Here is a 22,383-nt window from a genome sequence, read left to right on the forward strand (position 1 = left end):
TTTGCACGTAAAATCGAATAAACAATGTACGGAAATGAAGCTAAATTACGCGAGAATGTTGATGAAATGGTTTGATAGAGAGGACCGCTCATAACTGTATCAGTTTCCTTTGAGTTCATCTGACTACAAATGAATTTGCGTCCCCGCAAGCGGCTGGTATTCATGTGCCCTGATTGGGCTTTATTGGTGAGTGGACCCACAAATACGGTAGTTTGCTGAAAATAACACTTAATTGAGCATTCGAGCCCTTACTGTTGTCTCGGCCCTCTCCGTTTCTACCAGCGCTGTGACCTCCATAGCTGTGAGCATGAAGGCGAGTCAAGAAGATGACTGAAAGAAGAAACAAAATAAGGGCCGATGACTGGACGTGGCAAGGACCGGCAGTGAGAGCCGGTGAAATTGAGTGGAGGTTAGTATAAAGACGAGTGAATACGATGACTCAACGAAATAACGTTCAGTGACTATGCTTGTTCACTGATACTGCCAACGCATTGCAAAGTATTTACGTATCAGTCACCTTTTGTTCAGACTATGAAATAACGAACTGTACTTTCTCGATATCGCTTTCAACGAATAGGCCTGATTTTTTCTACCTAGTCTTGACCTCTGGAGTGTGTGAGCGCACGACCGTAAACGGTACCATGCTTGTTCATTTCTTTTTGTCTCCTGTTCTTTGACTGCGCGCGACTTGATTTTCTATAAAGCATCGTTTGGTTTTGAATTAAGGTGTGTGTTGCGAGTCCAGTACCTCTCGCCTTGCTGACTTCAATATTCTACGTTTAACCTTTTCACTGTTACCGAAGACGAAGTTGAGTGTTCACTTTTACAGCTGTACTATAGATGTTGGTATTCCTAACGCCGTTTAGATGCTCGCTACTGCGGCCATAATTTATGGCCGCAGTATGGCCATAAATATGATGGGAACAAGACAAGGTGAAGGAATATTAAAATGTGCTTAGGTAATAGAGACAGAGAGAAACAGAGATGGCGGAAAAGCAACCACACCAATGCTTATTCGATCCTCGCCTTCATCCCCTTGCTTGCGCTATCTCCGATATTCGCTAATGGCTTGCAACCTGTCACCCTTGCCGGTGGGATCGCCTTCTCGGCGCTTGCGGAAGGGTTGTTGTCGGAGAAGTGTTGCTTCAAGCAGGCGACGTGCACGATATCACTAGGTTTGTACGTAAAATGACGAGCTACCGTCCACCTGGGCGATGTCGTATTTGACTTGACTGAGCAGGCGGAGAACCATATAAGGGCCAAAGTAGTGAAATAGAAGCTTCAAAGAAAGACCCACGTTGTGGGACGAAATCCAAACAAGGACCAAAGAGCCTGGAGAGAAGCAAGTGGGTTTTGGTGGCACTTATAGCTGGTCTGTTAGGATATCTGCGAGACAGAGAGACGATGCCGTGCAATCTGGGGAGCTGTTTAGCCTGAGAAGCAGCATCGCGGGCGTACTCTTTAGGAACGTAGGTATCTGGTGGCAAGAGAGTCTCAAAGGGCAGCGTTAGGTGGTGGCTACAACTGCATTTTTATTAGTTTGGTTGTGGGCTTGCCGGCCGGAAAATGTCAAGGACTGCCGACAGTCGCGTAATATGACTCTCAATTGTCGCAGAAAAAGCCATGACGTCATTTAGATAGCAAAGCATATGGGCGATTCGCAGCCGCTAGTGATAGAGTCCATCATCCATTCAAATGTTGCTGGGACGTTGCACAAACCAAATGACATGTCCTTAGAATGAAAAAGTGCATCCGGTGTAATGAATTCGGTCATTTAGAGAAATATGCCAGTATCCTCACCGCAGTTCGATGGAGGAGAAGTAGGTAGACCCATGGAGACAAGCGAGAGCATCAGCGATTCTCGGCAGATAGTAGATGTCCTTTCACGTGACGTTGTTCAAGTGGCGGTAGTCTACGCTGAAGCGCCAACTACCGTCCTTCTTTTTCACGGGTTACGGCCAGGGACTGCAGGAATGTCATATAACGTTTCGCGAGCTAGCGCTGAATTGAAGTTATTTTTGGGACACGCAATATGGACGTCATGTGATGGGGCTGACGTCTGCAGTATGGACACAGCGGGTGGCGACAGATGTCTGGCCAAAGGGGCGATCATCAAACTCAACGAGGTCGCGATAACACATAAACATGCGCCTGATATCGGCAGCATGGGCTCAAAGAAGGTCAGGCGATCTTTTTGGTAATATGAGGATCGGCGATACGGCTTGAGGTCGTAAGTGCAGCGGAGAGAGAAGGATACCCGGCAAGTAATGCGGAAACTGTATACTCATTAAGAGAAGACTTTGGTCACAGTCACCTTATTTGCTTTAAGTTGCATGCACTAGCTTAAGTTCAAGAAGGGAAGGGAAGCGCGGTTTTCAGAAACAATGAGAAAGGTATAGAGAACGGCGAGATTTCCTGCAAATAAAAGGTCGTCAATGGAAGTCAGGATGTAATCGCCATCGAGAATACGCAACATGTTCCTGATATCGCAAGGACGGGCGCGATATTCTCGGTAATATGAGGATCGGCAATACGTCGTGAGGGGTAATGTACAGTGGGGAGCGAAGGATCGCCAACAACTAAAGCAGAAACGGTATGCTTATTTATAGAAGAGACTTTGGTAAGAGTCATGTCATCTAAGATAAGTTGCGTGAACCAGCTGAAGTTCAAGACGGGAAGGGAAGCGCCATTAATAGAAACAGCGAGAATGGTATGTGGAACAGCGGCATTTCCGGCCAACAGAACGTCATCAATGGAAGACAGGGTCTATTCGTCGTCATGAATAGAAGGGAGACATCAGGTCTACATACGCAACGGATTGAGGTGCCAGACGGATGTAACGCATGGAACACAGGTGCGGTTGATGAGTGGTCGGAGCGTCGTAGTAGCGAAGCAGGCCAAGATAAAGCAATCCGATTCCAGAATCAATAAGAGTGGAGTGGGCAGACAGAAAGTCCATGCCTAGGATGAGATTATGGGAGCAGTGCTCGAGTACAGCAAGTAATGCCGTCGTACAGGAGCCGGCAATAGTTATTCGCGCGGAGCACCTACCAAAGAGAGGAAGCATTTCCGCGCCTACGATTCTAATGAGGGGTAATGCGGGTGGCGTGAGGACCATCTCAACTCGACAGCGAAGCTCCGAATGCATTACGGATATATGTGCCCCTGTGTCAACGAGAGCAGAGACAACTGTAGCGTTCACGTTAACGTCACATAATTTGCATCTAGTCGGTAATGCGGTCACATGATGTTGCGAGCGAGTCATCAATGCAGCTTCCCCTGCGGGAAGAGCATCGATTAGTTTCCCGGAGGACTGGCGCTCAATTGGTACTCGAGTGCGGCACAATTGCGGAAGCGAAGTACTGTGCGAAGAGACAACGTCGAATGGGATTGTTGACCACGCGGAGATAGTGAACTTCGAACCGTCATGAACGTTAGCCTGAGCGCACTCTCGATAAGGCTGGAAGCGGCTAAGGTCGGTCTGAGGGCGCCAGTTAGGAACATAGGGCGCGTGGGAACAAGACCACCGGTTATTGCAATGGCGGGTAACGTGACCAATCCGACGGCAATTACAGTAAATGGGTCAGTCGCCAGCAGTCGCATTACGGAAACGTAGCCTCTGGTCTTGGACATATGAACCTGGGAAACGGTCTGGTGGGTGGGAGGAAACGAGGGCGCGCACAGAGTTAAGGTCAGCACTGGTCCTGGCGAAGGCTGGCTTGTACAAGTGGAAACATGGCAGCGCTGGGCTCACAGGAATGTGGAAGCAGGATCCTTAGCCTCAAGTTCCAACCGTATGATTCCGTATTCTGTATGACCGTATGACCGTACGTGTTCCGCTGTTGACGGCAGCTGTGACGCAGGTATTCCTTCGCATGACGGTGTTGCCGCCGTGTGTGGAGGCCGAGTGAACTGGTGGGCCATACGTTGACTCTTGGCTATTTCAAACGCTTGCACTATTCAACGATAGCATCCACGATGTCACAACTCCTGTAAATTAGTAGATTAAACGGGTCATCTGCTATCCATTATAGGACGTGTTCCTCTTTCTAGACTCGGCCATACCACCATCCACTTTAAGGCAAAGAGCTAGCACGTAAGGCAGATAGGTAAGACAGGTAGGGCTAGCACATAGGACATGTAGGATTCCATCGATGTTTGGGCACGTGATGCTAAGTCCTCCTTCGCAGCGATCTTTTGACCGAAGGACTTGTCAAAAAGAACACGCTTCCTTTCCTTACAGGTATCCCTCTTCCAATTTACTCTTCATGATTCTCGAACCAGAGCCTTGCTATTCCTTTGAGATAAAGTAGGATATGACCGTATCATCTCAACGGCTGTTTTGGCACGTTCGTAGATTACCAATCGCTTTTCAATGTCGGCATCATCAGTTCGACAAAACGGGCCTGGGCCTCTTGAACGGGCAACGACAGCCGTTGACTGCAACTCTTGCGGCGGGAACCGTGTCTTCTGTCTCTGTGGGAAGAGCTGATGTCGGCTGCTGTGGAGCTCCGTTGTAACGAGTTGATTCCCGCAGATCCACTAGAAATGTGACGGGGAGAAGACTAGGCCAAATGAAAGAAAATGTGCTCAGGTAATATGTATGGAGAGAACCAGAGGGGTCGAAACAACAACCGCACGAGCGCATCTTCTATCTTCGTTTTCATCCCTGTGCTTGCGCTTTCTCCAATGTAAGGGAATGGCTTGTAACAATGTCATCGAAATTGATGATGAAGTGGCCCTTATATAACATGGGATGCATCTTGTCCTCCCCTATGCCGACTTGTCTGCTTACTGATTTCATGTTGTGAGCATTTCTTTAATGCTTCCTGAAATTTTCGACGTCTTACTTTCGAATACTGCAGAATTTCTTCTTGATTATCGTCATAGAAATTAAGGAAATTATATCTGATCCTTTCAGTTGGACACTATCAAGATATGTATTTTTATGATTAAGTGCTTTGTAACATTGAAAAGTTTACCATCTTGTTGCCTTGGTGTCTTAGCGTCCCCTCCTGTTGCTGCTTCTCAAATAAATACTTTTACGTTCAATCATTACCTAGCTCTTCTCTTTTTATTCATGTTCTAAAACGGCATATTGCTCTGCGAACATTAGCCTTTATTTATGTTCCCTTGCGTTTCCGGCTTTCATGTTGATCAGTCTTTTCTTGACTAATTTTGGTCATTTTTCTTCAATTTGAGAGCACTCTTCGACCTCGCTAACCGATTATCAATATCACTGCTCTTTACCTTCCCAATTTTAAATCCTGAACTGTCTTGTAGCCGGCATAGAGTATCAGATCAATTCCGTTTTTGTTTCGCCACTTGGGTTTTATAGTGCATATAAGCCCTTCGAAAGTGAGACACAAGACCGTGGGCCTTTTAAAGAGTTTGCCCTTGGTCACCTAGCACAGAACATCAATATCAGTGACAGAAATGTTAGTTTTTTTTCTTTTCTTTCCCACAGCTATACCAACAACCAAATGACGAAGTTTAGGTATATTACGAGTGCGCCGACCGTTTGGCAACTTTGTTCAAACAGGATTTGAAGACAAGGTCTTCTGAGGTAGCTTCACACTAGATTGGGGTATTTGAGATTTGGGAACCTTGAAACATGGTCCACAAAAGAAACGTTCGTTTCACTACTACGGAGCGTCGTAACGAACTAGAAGTAATATCAAAATGTAGGTCCCAAAGACACAGGATGCGAGAATGGAGTCACATAGTAGGCAAAAAAGGTACCATAGTAATGAGCGCCAATACAGTAAAAAAAATACCGGAATTGCACTCTAACTTCGTAAATGGCGCACTGCGGTTGATATACAAAAGTTGAAGGAGAGCCGCCATACATAATGTATTCGGAAAATGCAACTAGAATTGCCGAGCATGAGCTGTGCTCATGCGCGGCAATTCTTGCTGAAGGTGGTGCCAGCGGTGCCCACAGAAGTGAGAATTTGCCGTAATGGAAGTAAACCTGCTGGTGTGGTGTAATAATTGCCAATATACATGAAAGTCATACATTGCATTGTACATTGCACTTTTATTGCGATCGGCCCGACTGGCCTTCTCGTAAGAAAAAATAAGGGTCGTTAATCGGTCAACGTGAGTGAAGATGGGATCTACGTAATTTTGCGGTGAATACAATAAGACTGAAATACAAAAAAGGTTAATGATGCCCTTGATAAAAGATACTGAGATAGCAACCTAACGGGTAGCTATAGCCAACATTTATTTGAAGAATCATTTGAACTACCAGGTTCGTAGGCCTTGTTGTTTTAGCGTCGAAATTTGGTTGGATGTTCCTTTTGCTGCGATAGCAATTATATCGACACATCAAGCAAATTTCTGCCGTCGTCGTTGCCATCACTGTGACGTCACGCACGAAGTCCAAATAAGATCACATCGTCGTCGTGCGCTGAACGCGTATTCGCGAGTGAAAGCTTGCGATAATCAGCCGAAGATCTCGGCTAGATCTAGCGCGCACGTGGGAACAGCGCGGAGCGGAAGCGCGCCGTCTTCTGTCGCACAAAAGGCACGAGGGCGTGGAGTAGTGCGGGAAGGGTTATACTCCGGCGGCTGCTGCTTACGGCCCGGCGGCGAAGGCGCCGTGTTTTGAAAACCATCTGTGGTATAGACAAAGTGCGCGCCAGCGCAGACCTCGTCTTCAAAGCCATCTGCCATATGGAGAAAGTGCGGAAGCCATGTGCGAGTAGCTTCGGATGCGCTGTGCCTTTGAAATTTAATTCTCGTTGAAGCCAGAGAGAACACGAAAGTCTATTCGCTCGCTGAATCTACCGGGTTTCTTCACTCAGGCGTTTTGAGAGCGAGTTTCTGCGGTAATCGAGCCCCTGTAGATTTTTTGTAATTGTAATGTTTGTTGTGCTCCATAGCGAATCAGCCGACAGACTCGATGACATTACTTATTGTATACTTCTATTCTGAAGTAATTTGGTTCTTGAGTGACATAGCTGCGTGTGCACTTATTTCATGACGACTATGGCGTAAGAAGGAGACAGGACTTTCTTGTGGAATCACTTACTACATACGTGTGCCCCACACAAGCAGTTCATGGAGTGGTACTTAAAATTTTACACGCAGGCTGATTACGACGCCTAATATTGGTTTGCTCCTGTTCTTATAGGATGCTTGTAAGATTATGGAAGCAAATAATTCTTCGTCGTGCATATGTGCAGTGATTGTTAAGAGCAGCGACTATCATTACGTGCTGTCTTTAACAATTTTTGCTTTCTGGTGCTAACTCACGAGCTCAACGATGTGGAGCTATTTGTGCTCGTCCGCTTCCCCCGTCTTGCGAGAACGTGCATGCAAAACAGGTTAATCTACTTCCAGAACTAGTAAGGATTGGGTCGCCGGAAAATGTACAAACACGTACAAGTGATATGCTGAAGACCAAGGTAAATTTCAATAGCATGGTGAGAGAGGAATATTTCACCATTGGTAGTGAGCCGTTACAATCTGTGCAGGAATACATTATTGTAGGTCAATTACTCGCTGGGAAGCCTAATCCTGAGAAGGAAAGTTACAGAAGAACAAAAATGGCTTGGAGTCCCTACAGCAGGCGTTACGAAATAATGAGCAGGAGCCTAATGCTCTCTCTAAAACCAAAGTATACAATCAAACACTTCGCTCTTAACAACAAATCTTGAGAACAAATTAAGAAACGCACAAATACCGATGGAACACAAAATGTTTTTTTGTAACGTTATGACACAGGAAGAGAGCGGTGTGGATCAGAGGGCTAGCGCCGATAGACGATATTCAAGCTGACATTAAGAGGGAAAAATGGAGCTGGGCAGGCAATGTTATGCGTAGGGCTGATAACCATTGGACCTTTAGAATTACAGACTGGTAACACTGGAAGAGAAGCACTGCCAAAGCCTGTAAAATATTGGGTAGGTTGATGAAATTAGGAAAATTGTAGGCTTAACTTGAAATGAGCTAGCGCCAGACAAACGTAATCAGACATCGCCTTCGTCGTGCGGTCGATATAAACACCAGCTCATGATAATGGTGACTCTAGTCGATGAAATATTTGAATAGAGAATCCCTAATACGAAGAATACTGGTTGAAATATTGACTTGTACATTCTCCCGTAATGACTCAGGTTTTTGTTAGCTTGACTGCTAATACAATTTGCATCTAGGTATTGCTTCTATTTTTCATGCAAAGACGTCAACGCTTCAAAGCAAAAAAGCCAACGTCCAGCGTATACTTCAGTGAAGCGGCACCTAAATTCACATTGGCTGTGACGCTGCACCACGATTGCGCCTCCACGGGGTTCCAGTCGACTGCGAATCAACGGCAGGAGCGCGCCCCGTCTGAGCAGAGTGGCAGATACGGAACCTGCTGCCAACACCTGCTGCCGACGTAGCGGGTCACGTGTTGCGGCAGGGGAGAGCGCATCGCAGCGACGTCGAGTCACCCTCGCACTGGTTCTCGTAAGCCTGGCTTATTCGCGTGCTACTATTCCGGAGCTTTCGCCCCCAGTTCTAACTACGCCTTTGCAAATCCAAATGAAAACGCGCCAAGTGCCTCAACGCGCTCACTTGCCCGAAATGAGTGCACAAATACTCTCAATAAGATCAAAAGTAACACCATTCATTGAAGATACCGGCGTCCTCTTTGCCTGCTCGATGCTCGGCCCTCTCACTGGCCGAACCCCGTCGCGGGCTCTGGCGTCGTCACGCGCGCTTTTTGTCTTGCTTCTTTTTTTGCTTCCGCAACCATTGCGGTGCAAAACATCTGGAGCGTCGTAACCAGGCTCCACATTTTGCACCTCCTTTGCGCTTTTGTGGCGTAGTTCCTTGTTCACGATGCCGCGTCGCTGTGCCATCGGGTGCAGCACAAGTGAAAGGGTTGGCAAGCGAACATTCCGTATTCCCTCTGCCAAGGGAGACGTGGCATAGTTGAAGTTCTCGCTCCAAAGAATCAACTAGGCTGGTTTCAAACCAAGGCAATGATCCCGGCTCCATTGGGTAAGCGAGCGATTCTTCGCTCATCACTAATCTTGTATGCTACCATTTGTTGCATGCGGCTTCGTTAGTCCTTCGCTCTCTGAAGTGCCGCATGCTCGCGTGGCATTCATTTGAAACTCTCAGGCCCGACTTCAAGGAAATCGTCTTCAAGCGCACATGCTTTTTGTCGACTCAGTCATTCACTCCATGGCGTTCTCTTTGTTTGCCCTGACTGTATACGAATGCACCTCTAGAATGTATCGCCATACATTACGAAGCGGTGATAGCACGTAGGCGAACAGGTGCTGTGATGCCTTAGGGGCGCATCTGCTAGTTCAGAACCGCTTTGGGGGAGGGAATTTCGGCTCGAGAGAGAGGGAACGCCTGCAGATGAGGAAGGGAGAGGATATTGTGCTACTTAGATTCATTTCCGGGCTTCACGAATGCATATCTTAAAGGACCGTTCAGCAGCATTCAATTGAGCATTAGTGCTTTCTCATTCACAACTAGTAAGATTACAACTGTTCTCCGACTTGTTTAACTTTCTCTGAATCGACCGTATTCTGCAAGTTATCAGTGCCAACAGTACAACCTACTAGAATTACCATTCGCGTTATTCACGCAAATCGCAAAGCTTATTCGGTCTCTTTAAAAGGACATGTGCAGTCATCGAACGGACGAAGTCAACATCAAGTATGCGTCATACGAATTACGACAACCAAGTTAGCATCTATATATTTTGCGTGACGTTCGTATGACACACGTGACTGAGCCAGATAAAGGTCAAGAATAACTAGTCGACGTATATTTCACATAGCAAAGTGCTAATGGTGTAGTGATAAATAAGTATTGTATTCTGCTAATTGCTGTCGCATTTGTCAAAGCGCTAGCTTTTGCCTTTATCTATATGTATGGAAATGAAGAGAGTCCGAAGACATGTATTCTGCCATTAACCGAAAGGTCCATACTGCCTCATGGGAAAGATCTCCGAGAGTGAACGTTTACTGAGATTTCTACGGCTCGTGTTGTTCGGTACTCAAGTGCCAATAAGAGCATCAGTCAGTGACCAAGTGTCGTGAAGTATAATAATAATAATAATATTTGGGGTTTTACGTGCCAAAACCACTTTCTGATTATGAGGCACACCGTAGTGGAGAACTCCGGAAATTTTGACCACCTGGGGTTCTTTAACGTGCACCTAAATCTAAGCACATGGGTGTTTTCGCATTTCGCCCCCATCGAAATGAGGCCGCCGTGGCCGGGATTCGATCCCGCGACCTCGTGCTCAGCAGCCCAACACCATAGCCACTGAGCAACCACGGCGGGTTGTCGTGAAGTATGTTCCAGCGAAATCGCAAACAAGAATTTTCCTAATGTACATTTTTTTTCTTCATCTTTCATGTTGTACCTGTTAGCACACTTTAGTGTAACTCACTGCCAGTGGCAATCGCTGCGATAACATTTATGGGAAGGGGGCTGGTATGAAGGCGCAGCAATTTTGGGGGCACAAATCAGAAAAAAGGGCGACGCAGCAGACGTACACGACAGAGGAGAGGAACGGGAGCATTATGAAGCTCAGAAATTATTTCTTAAGAAAAAAGAAAAAGCTTCGCGAACGTTCTTGAGAACTTGATGCCTTTACATAAAAGTAACATCGTGTACCTGCCCATGGTGATCAACTTAAAACTTGGTAGCACAGATATTTCGTATTTTTTATTACCTAATCATCCTTCCTCCGTTCCGTGCGTGGCATATTGCTTCAAGATTTCAAGTACTGCTGGAAATTATTCCGCATAGAATTTAATAGCTAAGTACGCTGAAAATTTCCGGTGTAGTGAGCCACTGATTAGCTTGACGTCCTTCTTCGCTCAACATATATTTGAGTATAACATCGGCACCATCTCTGCACTATTTGGAAAGGGCAGTCGAAGGCTAGATTATGTTTACACATGGTGTTGCGTTATAAATACTGCGATACTTGTAGGCATTGTGACGTTGACGTGTTTATATTAATAGCCATTACAAAAGGACACTAGCCAAATTTCATTCCTGGGCACACCGCATACCGTTTCTACCTTCTTGGACAACTGCCCATAAGTTTTAAGGAACATGATATGGTATTTAAAGAAATCAAGCATTCAAATAAATATAGCTCAATTACCTAGCGCATACTCAGGTTCCATATTAATGAACTTGTGATAGTCAATCGGGGGATTTTAAATGTGTGGTGTCAATTCGCCAAATTGATTTTCAATGTCGATTCCAAAGGACAGGTTGTAGATAAAATGTTCAAGTTTCGCGTCACAGTTTGAATCTCTGGGGAAGTCTTGATCGATAAAGCGTTAGGATCGAAGATCCTCAAGGTAAGCTATTTCATGCTTGAGAATATACTCTAGAAACTTGTAAATTTCGCATGCTGATAAAACAGGCCACAAGCTAGTTACCACTTTCTTCCGCTTTGCACATAGAAGAGATTCTGGCTGTTTTCATTATTTTGAGATTTCCCGTGCCCGCCGTAAACATGAGTGGCGTTCGCAAACGTTTTCCGGGTTCCATATTGCACTTAACGATAAGTACCCAAGAATGCCCACGAAGAAAAAGCCACTACCGTACCACAATACGAACTTAAAAGGGCATGTAATAAATAGGAAGTGGGTTCATATTGTCACGTAGTTGTGACGGCGAAGAAAGCAGCAAAACTGGGAACGCCGCAAGTAGCATGTTATTGGGCGAACTTGTGCCCTCAAAAACAGGCTACACTCAAAGCACGGCGATAGAGGCGAACACAGTCGGCGATCGTCGAAAATCTGATGAGCGGGTCAAGTGCGCCAGATTTTATACATGAGCCACTGGACGTTCCAGAGAAATCGCTGGTGCCCGCGTGTCTTCCAAACTACACCATTCGGGTCGCGCATACACGCAATGAGATTAAACAAGGTTCGGCTGCAACAGACAGCGGATAGAACCATCGATAACCTTCCAGAAACTTCCAATACATGCAGTCGCGTCCTTCTGTGAGCGATAACATTTCTTAGATGATGAAAGCGCCTACACAATTAAACAAGACCACATGTCAATATCACATCAGTGGCAGGTTATTTTCTTGTCCATTTCATATTCGCTTTGTCCTCTAAATGGTAGGCTCCAGATTAACGTATCAAAAATTATCATATGCACTCCGTTTGTCCAATATATGTTGGGTCCATATGACGATGCACAAGCATCACTTTCATAAATACAAGTGCAAGGTAGCCTGTGACCATGGAGTAGCGCTCTTCTCGTGCGTCCAACTAATGTCTCAGCGACAGAAAGCAACTAATGCCTCCCTCCCCCTCTAAAGTGTAGATGAGATGGCTCAGGTGACTGCACGTGGCTTATTCGCCGGCAAGTCACCGAATACGCAGGGCCTATAACCTCAGCTCCTCCTCCACTTTCAGCCTCATACTTTCACTGCTGCCTCCTATTCCACTTTCTCCTCCTCCATTACATTCTTGAGTAGAACCGCGTGGGCCCTTGCCAATGTGCCCAATTTGCGAGAAGCCTCAATTTAGTGCAACCCCAGTATTTTATTCTTGAAAATCGCACATAACATGAAACGTTATTCATCGAATTTGAACTCCCAATCTAGAAATTATGGATGTAGAGTGCGCCTGACTTCTACGTCGGGAGGAAACGCCTCGTGACAAAGTGTGCACTGAATTTTGAATGATGGCTTGTTAGTCCAAAAAGTCATAGGGCGCATCGGAGCAGATGTTTGCTTGGCAATACGTGCCGGATAAGTACGTGCATGACAGCCTGATACGTTCAATCATGTTCACGTTCAAACTCCGTCGTCTTTTCCTCACGGAGCGTTTCCATGTGATATTAGAGCGAGGTGGCCTTTTCTGCGCTCCCAGCATGCCCAATTTCAATATTGCGAGATTAAGCGGTGAATTTTACAGGGAAGCTGCATATAGCTACCATTCGGCGCTGGTAGATGTCCGTACGTTTGCGCGTCCCGTCGACGCGAACATTCGTCTCCAGATTCTTTCGAATGATTCGTAACTCTTCATCTAAAGTAGGTACCATGGAACAAAATATACAAAAACTGACCACTGAAACGGCTCTACCATAACATTCAATTTCGCTTACTTGTCACTGTTAGTTCACAGTGAAGTTGTAAACGTTAGTGAATTCCAGTCTGATTTCAAGACATAGCTGCCTACCGAAGCAGTATGAATACAGAAAACACCTGTACCTTGTTTTATCGAAACTATCAGGAAACAAAACATGTTACATTAAGCCGTCAAGATAACTCTAACATTTTCCCGAGGTTTACTTATTTTTTGACAATTCGGTAGTTCACAGTAAATTTGCAACTATTGTAGAATTTCACTCCCCCATGCCACGCAATACTTGCACACGTCGCTACTCCATAAAAGAATAAAAATAAATCCCTCCACACTCAGAAGGCATATTTGTTGTCTTTGTATTTCAATATAATAATAATAATAATAATAATAATAATAATAATAATAATAATAATAATAATAATAATAATAATAATAATAATAATAATAATAATAATAATAATAATAATAATAATAATAATAATAATAATAATAATAATAATAATAATAATAATAATAATAATAATAATAATAATAATAATAATAATAATAATAATAATAATTTATGCACCACAAGAAAAAATACATAGTAAGCGGGCCTGTCGAAGCCTAAATGGCTTGTGTGCTAGGCCCGGCAGTGCCGGCAACAGCGATGAGGTCAGTGTATGTACATACATGCGTAACCTTAGTGCCGACAAAATATTGTGCATAAATGAAAAATAAATACATGTCAATACAATGTAGCGTGAACATATTTTCACGCTTATATAGATGGAAAAGAGAAAATTTTGATACATGGTAGTCCAACATAGTGAAAATTTTTTTTATGCTTACATAGAACAAAAAACAAAAATTAAAAACAAGTTATGGCAACGTAATGAACATTTTTGTAAGCTCATAAAGATATACAGGTTAATAAAACCAAATTACTTGAACTAAACACGTACCCATACATAAAAGAAAACTCAAATGGACGATAACATCTTCTTTAAAACCTTTTTTGACTGAACCGAGAAAAATTTGTCAGGTAGATCATTAAAGATTTTGGGCGCATAGACGCATCGCCGTGCCTCGCCATACCGAGTTGATGAACGAGGAACATTGAAACGAATGTTGTCCCTCAAAAGTCGAGTCGAGGAAGTCTGCATATTTTTTCTAGGAATTGGTCGTTCCAAAAATGACGAAGAACAACAGTTTGCTTAAATAAGGACTGAAGTGAAGGAAAACCTAACGCGGAAAATGAATTGTCACCTGACATCTGGCCGCAGCCATAGGCAACACTTTTCAATATATTTTTTAGTAAACTGTCAATTCTCGTCTGCCATCTCAATGAGCAGAAAGCGAAAACAGTGATTCCGTATCGCAAGATGCTGTATGCGAGTGCATGCACTATGGTTTTCTTTACCGATAATGGCGTGAAACCTTTTATATTAAAAAGCAACCAAGCGACACTCCTAAGTTTGCCACACAGATCTGCCAGATGAAGCTGCCATGACATGCTGCTATCAATAAAGAAACCGAGATATTTCACAGAGTCTACATACTGAACAGGGGCACATGTACATGAAATGCAGTGCTGGTCATGCAAGAATACTGGAATGTTTATTGCTGCGGTCTTTAATAATAATAATAATAATAATAATAATAATAATAATAATAATAATAATAATAATAATAATAATAATAATAATAATAATAATAATAATAATAATAATAATAATAATAATAATGTTTATTGCCACACAATATACAAAACAACACAAGCAGGCCGGTCTAAGCCTTAGTTGGCTTGTAGGACCGTGCCAATGAATATGATAGACAAGGCAAACATATATATAAATTGATAAGACATGAAGGAAAAAATAATAAAACGAATGACAAAGAATTGAGAAGAACTAGATAACATTTGGTTATCTACACATAACAAAAGTTGAAGAGGTAAATATTGCGATGCAAAAAAATGCACAAGAACTTAATTTTACTATCGCTGCTTTAAGAAGTGTCTGAGCGTGCTTTTTGATGTGGCGTTAAAAAATTCTTCTGGTAATTTGTTAAATATGTCAAGCACATAAGCACAGCGTCTGGCCGCGCCATACCTTGTGGATGAACGCGGAACTACATAACCGACATGTTTTCTAAGCTCCCTTGCGGCGGCCCTTTTTTGTTTGAAAGCGGAATTCCAGAAATGTTTAACTACAACTGTCTCTACAGGTAATGAATGGAAGTTCGGTAGACCAAGTTCGCAGAAGATATTTGCAGATGTTACTATTGGGGAATTGTATGCAACATTTTTCAGAATGCTTTTTATAATCCGGTCTACCCTGCAACTCCAACGATCAGAACAAAAGCCAAAGACTGTAATGCCGTACCTGAACACACTCTTACCTAGTGCATGAGCTATAATCTTTTTTGCAGACAAGAGTGCAATACTTTTGATATTAAACAACAGCCACGCTACTGACCTCAGTTTAGAACAAATAAGTGATAAGTGATGTTGCCACGATAAATAACTATCGAAATAGATTCCGTGATATTTCACACAATCCACGCATGGAATAGACGCACATTTACAAAGAACACAGTCTGACTCATGCAAGTAGAGAGGCATGTTAATAACTGTAGTCTTAAGTGGGGAGCGAAAACAAACAAGTTGTGTTTTTTTGGCATTTACAATTCCATTATTAGAGAACCAAAGCATTGCTTTGTACATGTCATTTTGCAACGTTTCAGTGGACGTTTTATAAGAAAGGTGTTTCGATAATAATAGAGTGTCGCAAGCATACTGGAATACTGAACATTTCGAAATTGCCAAAGGGAAGTCGTTAACAAAGATATTAAACAACAAAGGCGACAAAATGGACCCCTGAGAAAGTCCAGCTTTTACCGACAGCTTAGAACTAAATACGCCCTTATCATCGCTAGAGACCACCTGAAATCTGTTGCTCAAGTAATTTTCGAGAACTATGTAAAAAGGCCCACGAAATCCTCAATAATGGAGTTTACTTAAAAAGATTTGATGATTCAGGGTGTCAAACGCTTCAATGTCAAATGTGAAAACATTCTGATCGAATGCCGAGAACAGTTCATCTGAAAATTCCTCAAGCAGGGCCACAGTACCACGCCCTGAAATAAAGCCAAACTGTCGATTGGTGAGGATAGAAAATTTGTTAAGAAAAGGAGACATAGTGTAGAAAAGAAATTTTTCTAAGACCTGAACAATAATTGGCAATATAGAAATTGGCCGATAGTTTTCAATACTATCTTTCTTCCCTGACTTGTGTAGTGGTAAAACAACTGCAGTTTTTAAGCATTGTGCAATGTCGTCGGCTTCCAAAAAAACCATTCAGTATATGCAGGATAATATCTGACAGCGCATTGAAATTCCTTCTCATGGTGTGTAATATTCCTTCGTCTGTGGATGTAATAATAATAATAATAATCATAATAATAATAATAGTAATAATAGTAATAATAGGTGTGTGGGTTGATGTCAATAATACCGCAGCTTCACCGCTCGTCCATCTACGCAAAGGGGAAAGGCTGTTTAATTTTATTGAATATCTTGAATTCTTTTTCCAAAATAAAGATATATGGGGTACAATAAAACATGACTGCCTCCAAATCTGCCATATAAGCTGCCTTCATACGTCTAATGAAAAATTTACTTATCAGTGTTTTCTAAATATTCTACTGAAACTACCGTTATCAGCAGTGAAATATGTCTTCCTAGCCTTTGAACATCTTGTAAAAACAAGCACGTCACGCTGAAAACGTTTCTAAAAATATTATATGGCCTTAAACACCTCTGCATTGAAATAAACCTCGTCACATAGTGGCTTTATTGCGAGCTGCACAGAAAATCATTAGCTCGTAGTTTCAGGGGTAAGCATATTCAGCATTTTTTTAAAATGCGTGTAATGTACCTTAAGGGCAAAAACTATGTGCAAGGTGTCATTTTAGGTAGCTGAAAAAGTTTTCTTTATGGTTAGTTCATGTTCCAGACTTTAATAACGCTGTTTACAATGTTATGCTACGCTTCTTCGAGTTAAATGCTCATTGAAACGAAACCGAAAAAAGAATCGCGCTCTGAGCTATGAGGCTGTACCACTACGTCAAGACAAAATATGAATGAGTTTGCAAATTTGCAGCAAACAGAATTCACATTTTGATTCTTAAACTCATTACTGAAGCTAGCTAGTATTTATCAAACTGAAGAAATGCTGCAAACGCCGGCTGCGGATATATTTTTACTCTACTGCTATACTTGAAATTGCAAGAACATGCGAGAATAACCCAGGGAGAATTCTAAATTTTGAGTGTAAGTTTTGTTAGTAATATCATGGACGTGTCTTATGTCGGGAGTGCAGCGGTGGCATAGAGGTAGAACACCCGCCTCGCGTGCAAGAGGTCCGTGGTTCGAACCCCGGTGCCGCGCAATTTTCCCTCGGGTTAAAAAAATCCACGTGCTGATAAAAATGCATAAACAGGCCTAGAGTGTGGCCTGATCCCGGTGACCAGAACCGGTAACGCACTCCCTCACGAGAGCAGGATTGGCCGCCCTGGTGCAGTACTTGGCCACAAACCTCCTATATGAACACAACAATCAAACCCCGGCCCTCAGTCCCCAGCAGCTGCGAAGCAACTGACCACGGCGGCGGTTTACTATACTAGTATAATATACTATATATAGACTATAAAAGTACATATAGGTATAATATGGACAGTATTGAACATGCTCTCAGGAACGGAGGAAGCCTAAAAGCAGTGAACAAGAAACCAGAAATAGGCAGCAATCAGATGTATGCATTAAGAGACAAAGCCGACATTATCATTAGTAATAGGGATGAGATAGTTCAAGTGGCTGAGAAGTTCTATAGAGATTTATACAGTACCAGTGGCACCCACGGCGATAATGGTATGGGGAATAGCCTAGAGGAATTCGAAATCCGACAGGTAACGCCGGAAGAAGTAAAGAACGCCTTGGGAGCTATGCAAAGGGGGAAGGCAGCTGGGGAGGATCAGGTAACAGCAGATTTGTTGAAGGATAGTGGGCAGATTGTTCTAGAGAAGCTGGCCACCCTGTATGCGCAATGCCTAATGACCTCGAGCGTACCGGAATATTGGAAGAACGCTAATATTATCCTAATCCATACGAAAGGGGACGCCAGACACTTGAAAAATTATAGACCGATCAGCTTACTGTCCGTTGCCTACAAAGTATTTACTAAAGTAATCGGAAATAGAATCAGAAACACCTTAGACTTCTGTCAAGCAAGGGACCAGGCAGGATTCCCTAAAGGCTACTCAGCAATAGACCATATTCACACTATCAATCATGTGATAGAGAAATGTGCGGAATATAACCAACCCTGATATATAGATTTCATTGATTACGAGAAAGCATTTGATTTTGTCGAAACCTCAGCAGTCGTGGAGGCATTACGGAATCAGGGTGTAGACGAGCCGTATGTAAAAATACTGAAATATATCTATAGCGGCTGCACAGCCACCGTATTCCTCCATAAGGAAAGCAACAAAATCCCAATAAAGAAAGGCGTCAGGCAGGGAGATACGATCTCTTCCGTGCCATTCACAGCGTGTTTACAGGAGGTATTCAGAGACCTGGATTGGGAAGAATTGGGGATAAAAGTTAGCGGGGAATGCCTTAGTAACTTGCGATACGCTGATGATATTTCCTTGCTTACTAACTCAGGGGACCAATTGCAATGCATGCTCACTGACCTGGAGAGGCAAAGCAGAAGAGTGGGTCTAAAAATTAATCTGCAGAAAACTAAAGTAATGTTTAACAGTCTCGGAAGAGAACAGTTATTTAGAATAGGTAGCGAGGAACTGGAAGTGGTAAGGGAATACATCCACTTAGGGCAGGTAGTGACGGCAGATCAGGATCATGAGACTGAAATAATCAGGAGAATCAGAATGGGCTGCGTTGCGTTTGGCAGGCATTCTCAGATCATGAACAGCAAATTGTCATTATCCCTTAAGAGAAAAGTGCAAAAGGGCTGTGTCTTACCAGTACTCACCTACGGGGCAGAAACCTGGACGCTTACGAAAAGGGTTCTACTTAAATTGAGCACAACGCAACGAGCTATGGAATGAAGAATGATAGGTGTAACGTTAAGGGATAGGAAAAGAGCAGATTGGGTGAGGGAACAAACGCGGGTTAATCACATCTTAGTTGAAATCAAGAAAAAGAAATGGGCATGGGCAGGGCATGCAATGAGGGAAGACAGCCGATGGTCATTAATGGTTACGGACTGGATTCAAGGGAAGGGAAACGTAGCAGGGGGCGGCAGAAAGTTAGGTGAGTGGATGAGATTAAGAAGTTTGCAGGGATGACATGGCCACAATTAGTACATGACCGGGTTGTTGGAGAAATATGGGAGATGCCTTTGCCCTGCAATGGGCGTAACCAGGCTGATGATGATGATGATGATGTCTTATGTCGTGATGTTACAAAGTTTGCTGCTGAAAGTAGTGGGACAGAAGAATTCTTTTTATGGATTGGCAGGCAATCGGTATAGAAATTGTAGGTCGTCTATTTACGTCCGCAAGCCACGTTCACTGAAGTAGGCCTGTCTTGTAATGAAACTTCTAAAATTTTTTTTATTAAACTATGGTCTTGTACGTACCAGAAGCACGATCTCATTGATGTACACCTAATGGGAACCCGGGAAATTTGGGCCAACAGCTGACGTTCTTTAACGTGCACCTTACATGAGTGTTTATACGTGTACATGGGTGTTTTCACATTTCGCCCCCATCGAAATACGGCCGCCGGGGCCGGGATTCAATCCCGCGAGCTCATGCTCCGCCGCCCAACGCCACAGCCACTAATAAACCGTTGCGGGTCATTTTGAGACGTTTCGCGATTGCAATAAATGCCAATGCAATAACAACAGTGAAGCTGCTTAGTGCTGCATATAAGCCAGTCTGAAAATCTTGCTGAACCCAGCTGCTCCGCCAGTGTCACGGCCTACTAGGAGAGGGCAAAGCCGGTGTAGACGACGTAGAAAAGCCCTTGATCAGAGCAACCCTCCCTGGCTTTCTTTCATTTGCATCTCTCTCTCTCTCGCTCTCCATCTGTCTCTCTTGGTGAAACAGGTGTTTCCCTACTGCGTACTTGGAGTCAGTTCAGAAATCCTTTTCACGTGACTGTCACGACAAGAATGATATGAGAACGTTGACCTTCCAGCGCACCTTGAAATTTAATTAATACTCGGCGCTATAGAATTCAAGACGCGTGTTTTATAACAGGCGTAGTCTATATGAGTGGTACAGCCAATTGGGGACGAGGAAAAGCGGGCTTATTTTCAGACGGTGAGTATAATTAGCAGCGGTAAAGAAAACCTTCCCAGTTTTTGGACTGCCGCGGGAGTTTATTGATTTGCTTGGAGTAAAAGCTCATTGTTCGCTTCTACTGTTCTAGAGACGAATCAGATCGTCTACCAAGGTCAGAAAGTTGGGACATCAGAAGAAAAGGTATGTTGCTTTGCTGGCACCAACCACAGAGCAAATTGCTGTTACATGGTTGTATTGACATTTGGACTAAGTAGTATCAAATCTGAAACAGTATCAATATCACTGTCAGGTTTATTAGTAGAAAGAGTTGCAACTTGAGAGCATCTCCTTGTTCATCATGATACAGCGGTCACAAAAGAGTACTAAAGAAATTATGTGACAAATGTGCTAGAAACTGCAAGGATAGTAAAATTATGGAAGGTATCATTATTTGATAGTTTGCTTATGAACGCCTTAAGAAAACGACAAAAAGGCCAGTGCATTGACACCTACAAACACAGGACATTTTTAGCGACTCAGAGCTCTACACCAGTACGTTACGCATCAGGGTCGCAATTAGTTATTGGTGCCCACCTTATTAAAGCAAAAGGCCAATACGCCTCTTCGTTATTTTGAGATTCGAAGTGGTCGAGCGAAAACGTGAGTGTAAACGTGAGAGAGTGTACTCTGTAAACGGGTACGTGGGCGAACGAGCGTCGCATCTGTGTTCGCTTGTGCGTGTGAGTGAGCGAGCATTTTTCTCCTTGCGCCTACTCTCCGAGTCGAATCAGATAAAGCGTTTCTTAAATCCATATTTAAATCTACAAGAGAAGGACGGAAAGCACTGCATTTATAGCATTAACTTTTTCTGAAAGCAAAAGCGACGCGATAAAAGCATCTGAGACGTCGAGTTCGCTGCCACAGATTTTGTAACCCCGGCACAATCACCATCGTCACGGGTTCCCTAGCTGTTCACGTTCTTTATGTTTGTTGACTCGGCCGCAGCAGGGCGTCTTCAGAACAATTACGCGCAATATCTGCATCCTCATTTGGTCGTGCAACGTTTCCGCTACCAAGTAATCTTTCGAAAACTGCTTGCCCCCGAACCAAAAATAGGGATGAACAAAAATCGCGAGCGCACTGGCAACAACGAATAAGCGGAGGGAGCAACACCATAGATGACTATATCACAAATGGCTAGGCGCGGTCAGACGTTCCTTACAGACGTTCTTCTTTCTGCGTTAGAGACCGCTTTGGAGACCATTTCACTGGAAAATATTTATTCACACACGTCTTACAGAAGAATTTTCAAAAAATTTCGTCCCTTGGCTAGATGATATCGAGAACGGGCTCCAAACTACTCATCTTCTTCAGCCACCTCTGCTCAATTATTGAAACGCTAAATAACGCCGCTTCGTTAATTGTCAGCACAACTGCTAAACTTATTCCGTATCTAGAGATTGCCAATGTGAACACACCAATGATAAAATGATGCGATCAAGATGAATACTGATTTCATATTTTCATTTAGTGCTCTTAAAAACCTCCGGCATATTGATGGTACAGTAGGCTCCATATATATCACTCGTGAAAGCTTGGGCAGATTTTCTGGTGCAAATCAAATTCATGAAATTAAACATATGTGCCAAACCGTGCACTTCTGCTTTAGAATGAACTTTCCTACGTCATAGAAGAAGCACCTCAGCACTGTAGAACATCACGGAAGGTATTTGAGAATATTGTGTGGGCTCCCGATTAGATTTCTGAGCCTTCGTCCCATCAGGCTTGGTTTCCTGGTGTCATCAAGGATAAGACTAGCTGCCTGGCTGGAAGCATTTGATAAACTTTTAGCGCTTTATAACAACTGGAGCAGGGCTGACATGTGCAATAGAACCTAATGCACTAAAGTATTAGCGTGAATGCTTTCTGGCATATGTCTTGAATGTCTGATGTTAAGACATAAAGAAAATGACGTGATCTTGTGAGAAATAATGCTGAT

At 43.4% G+C, this 22,383-nt stretch overlaps 1 protein-coding gene across 1 annotated transcript in view; it reads left to right on the forward strand.

Moving 5' to 3' along the window:
* The first annotated feature begins 311 nt into the window (after positions 1-311).
* LOC142564512 (uncharacterized) overlaps positions 312-22,383 on the forward strand; it is a 52,753-nt gene continuing 30,681 nt past the window's right edge. The window contains exons 1-2 of the mRNA XM_075675531.1: positions 312-409; positions 20,533-20,585. Of these exons, the coding sequence (XP_075531646.1) occupies positions 327-409; positions 20,533-20,585 (136 nt within the window). The 5' untranslated portion in view covers positions 312-326. The remainder of the gene's footprint in view (positions 410-20,532; positions 20,586-22,383) is intronic.

This window comes from Dermacentor variabilis, chromosome 11 (assembly GCF_050947875.1).
Source record: "Dermacentor variabilis isolate Ectoservices chromosome 11, ASM5094787v1, whole genome shotgun sequence".
Taxonomy (NCBI): Eukaryota; Metazoa; Arthropoda; class Arachnida; order Ixodida; family Ixodidae; genus Dermacentor; species Dermacentor variabilis.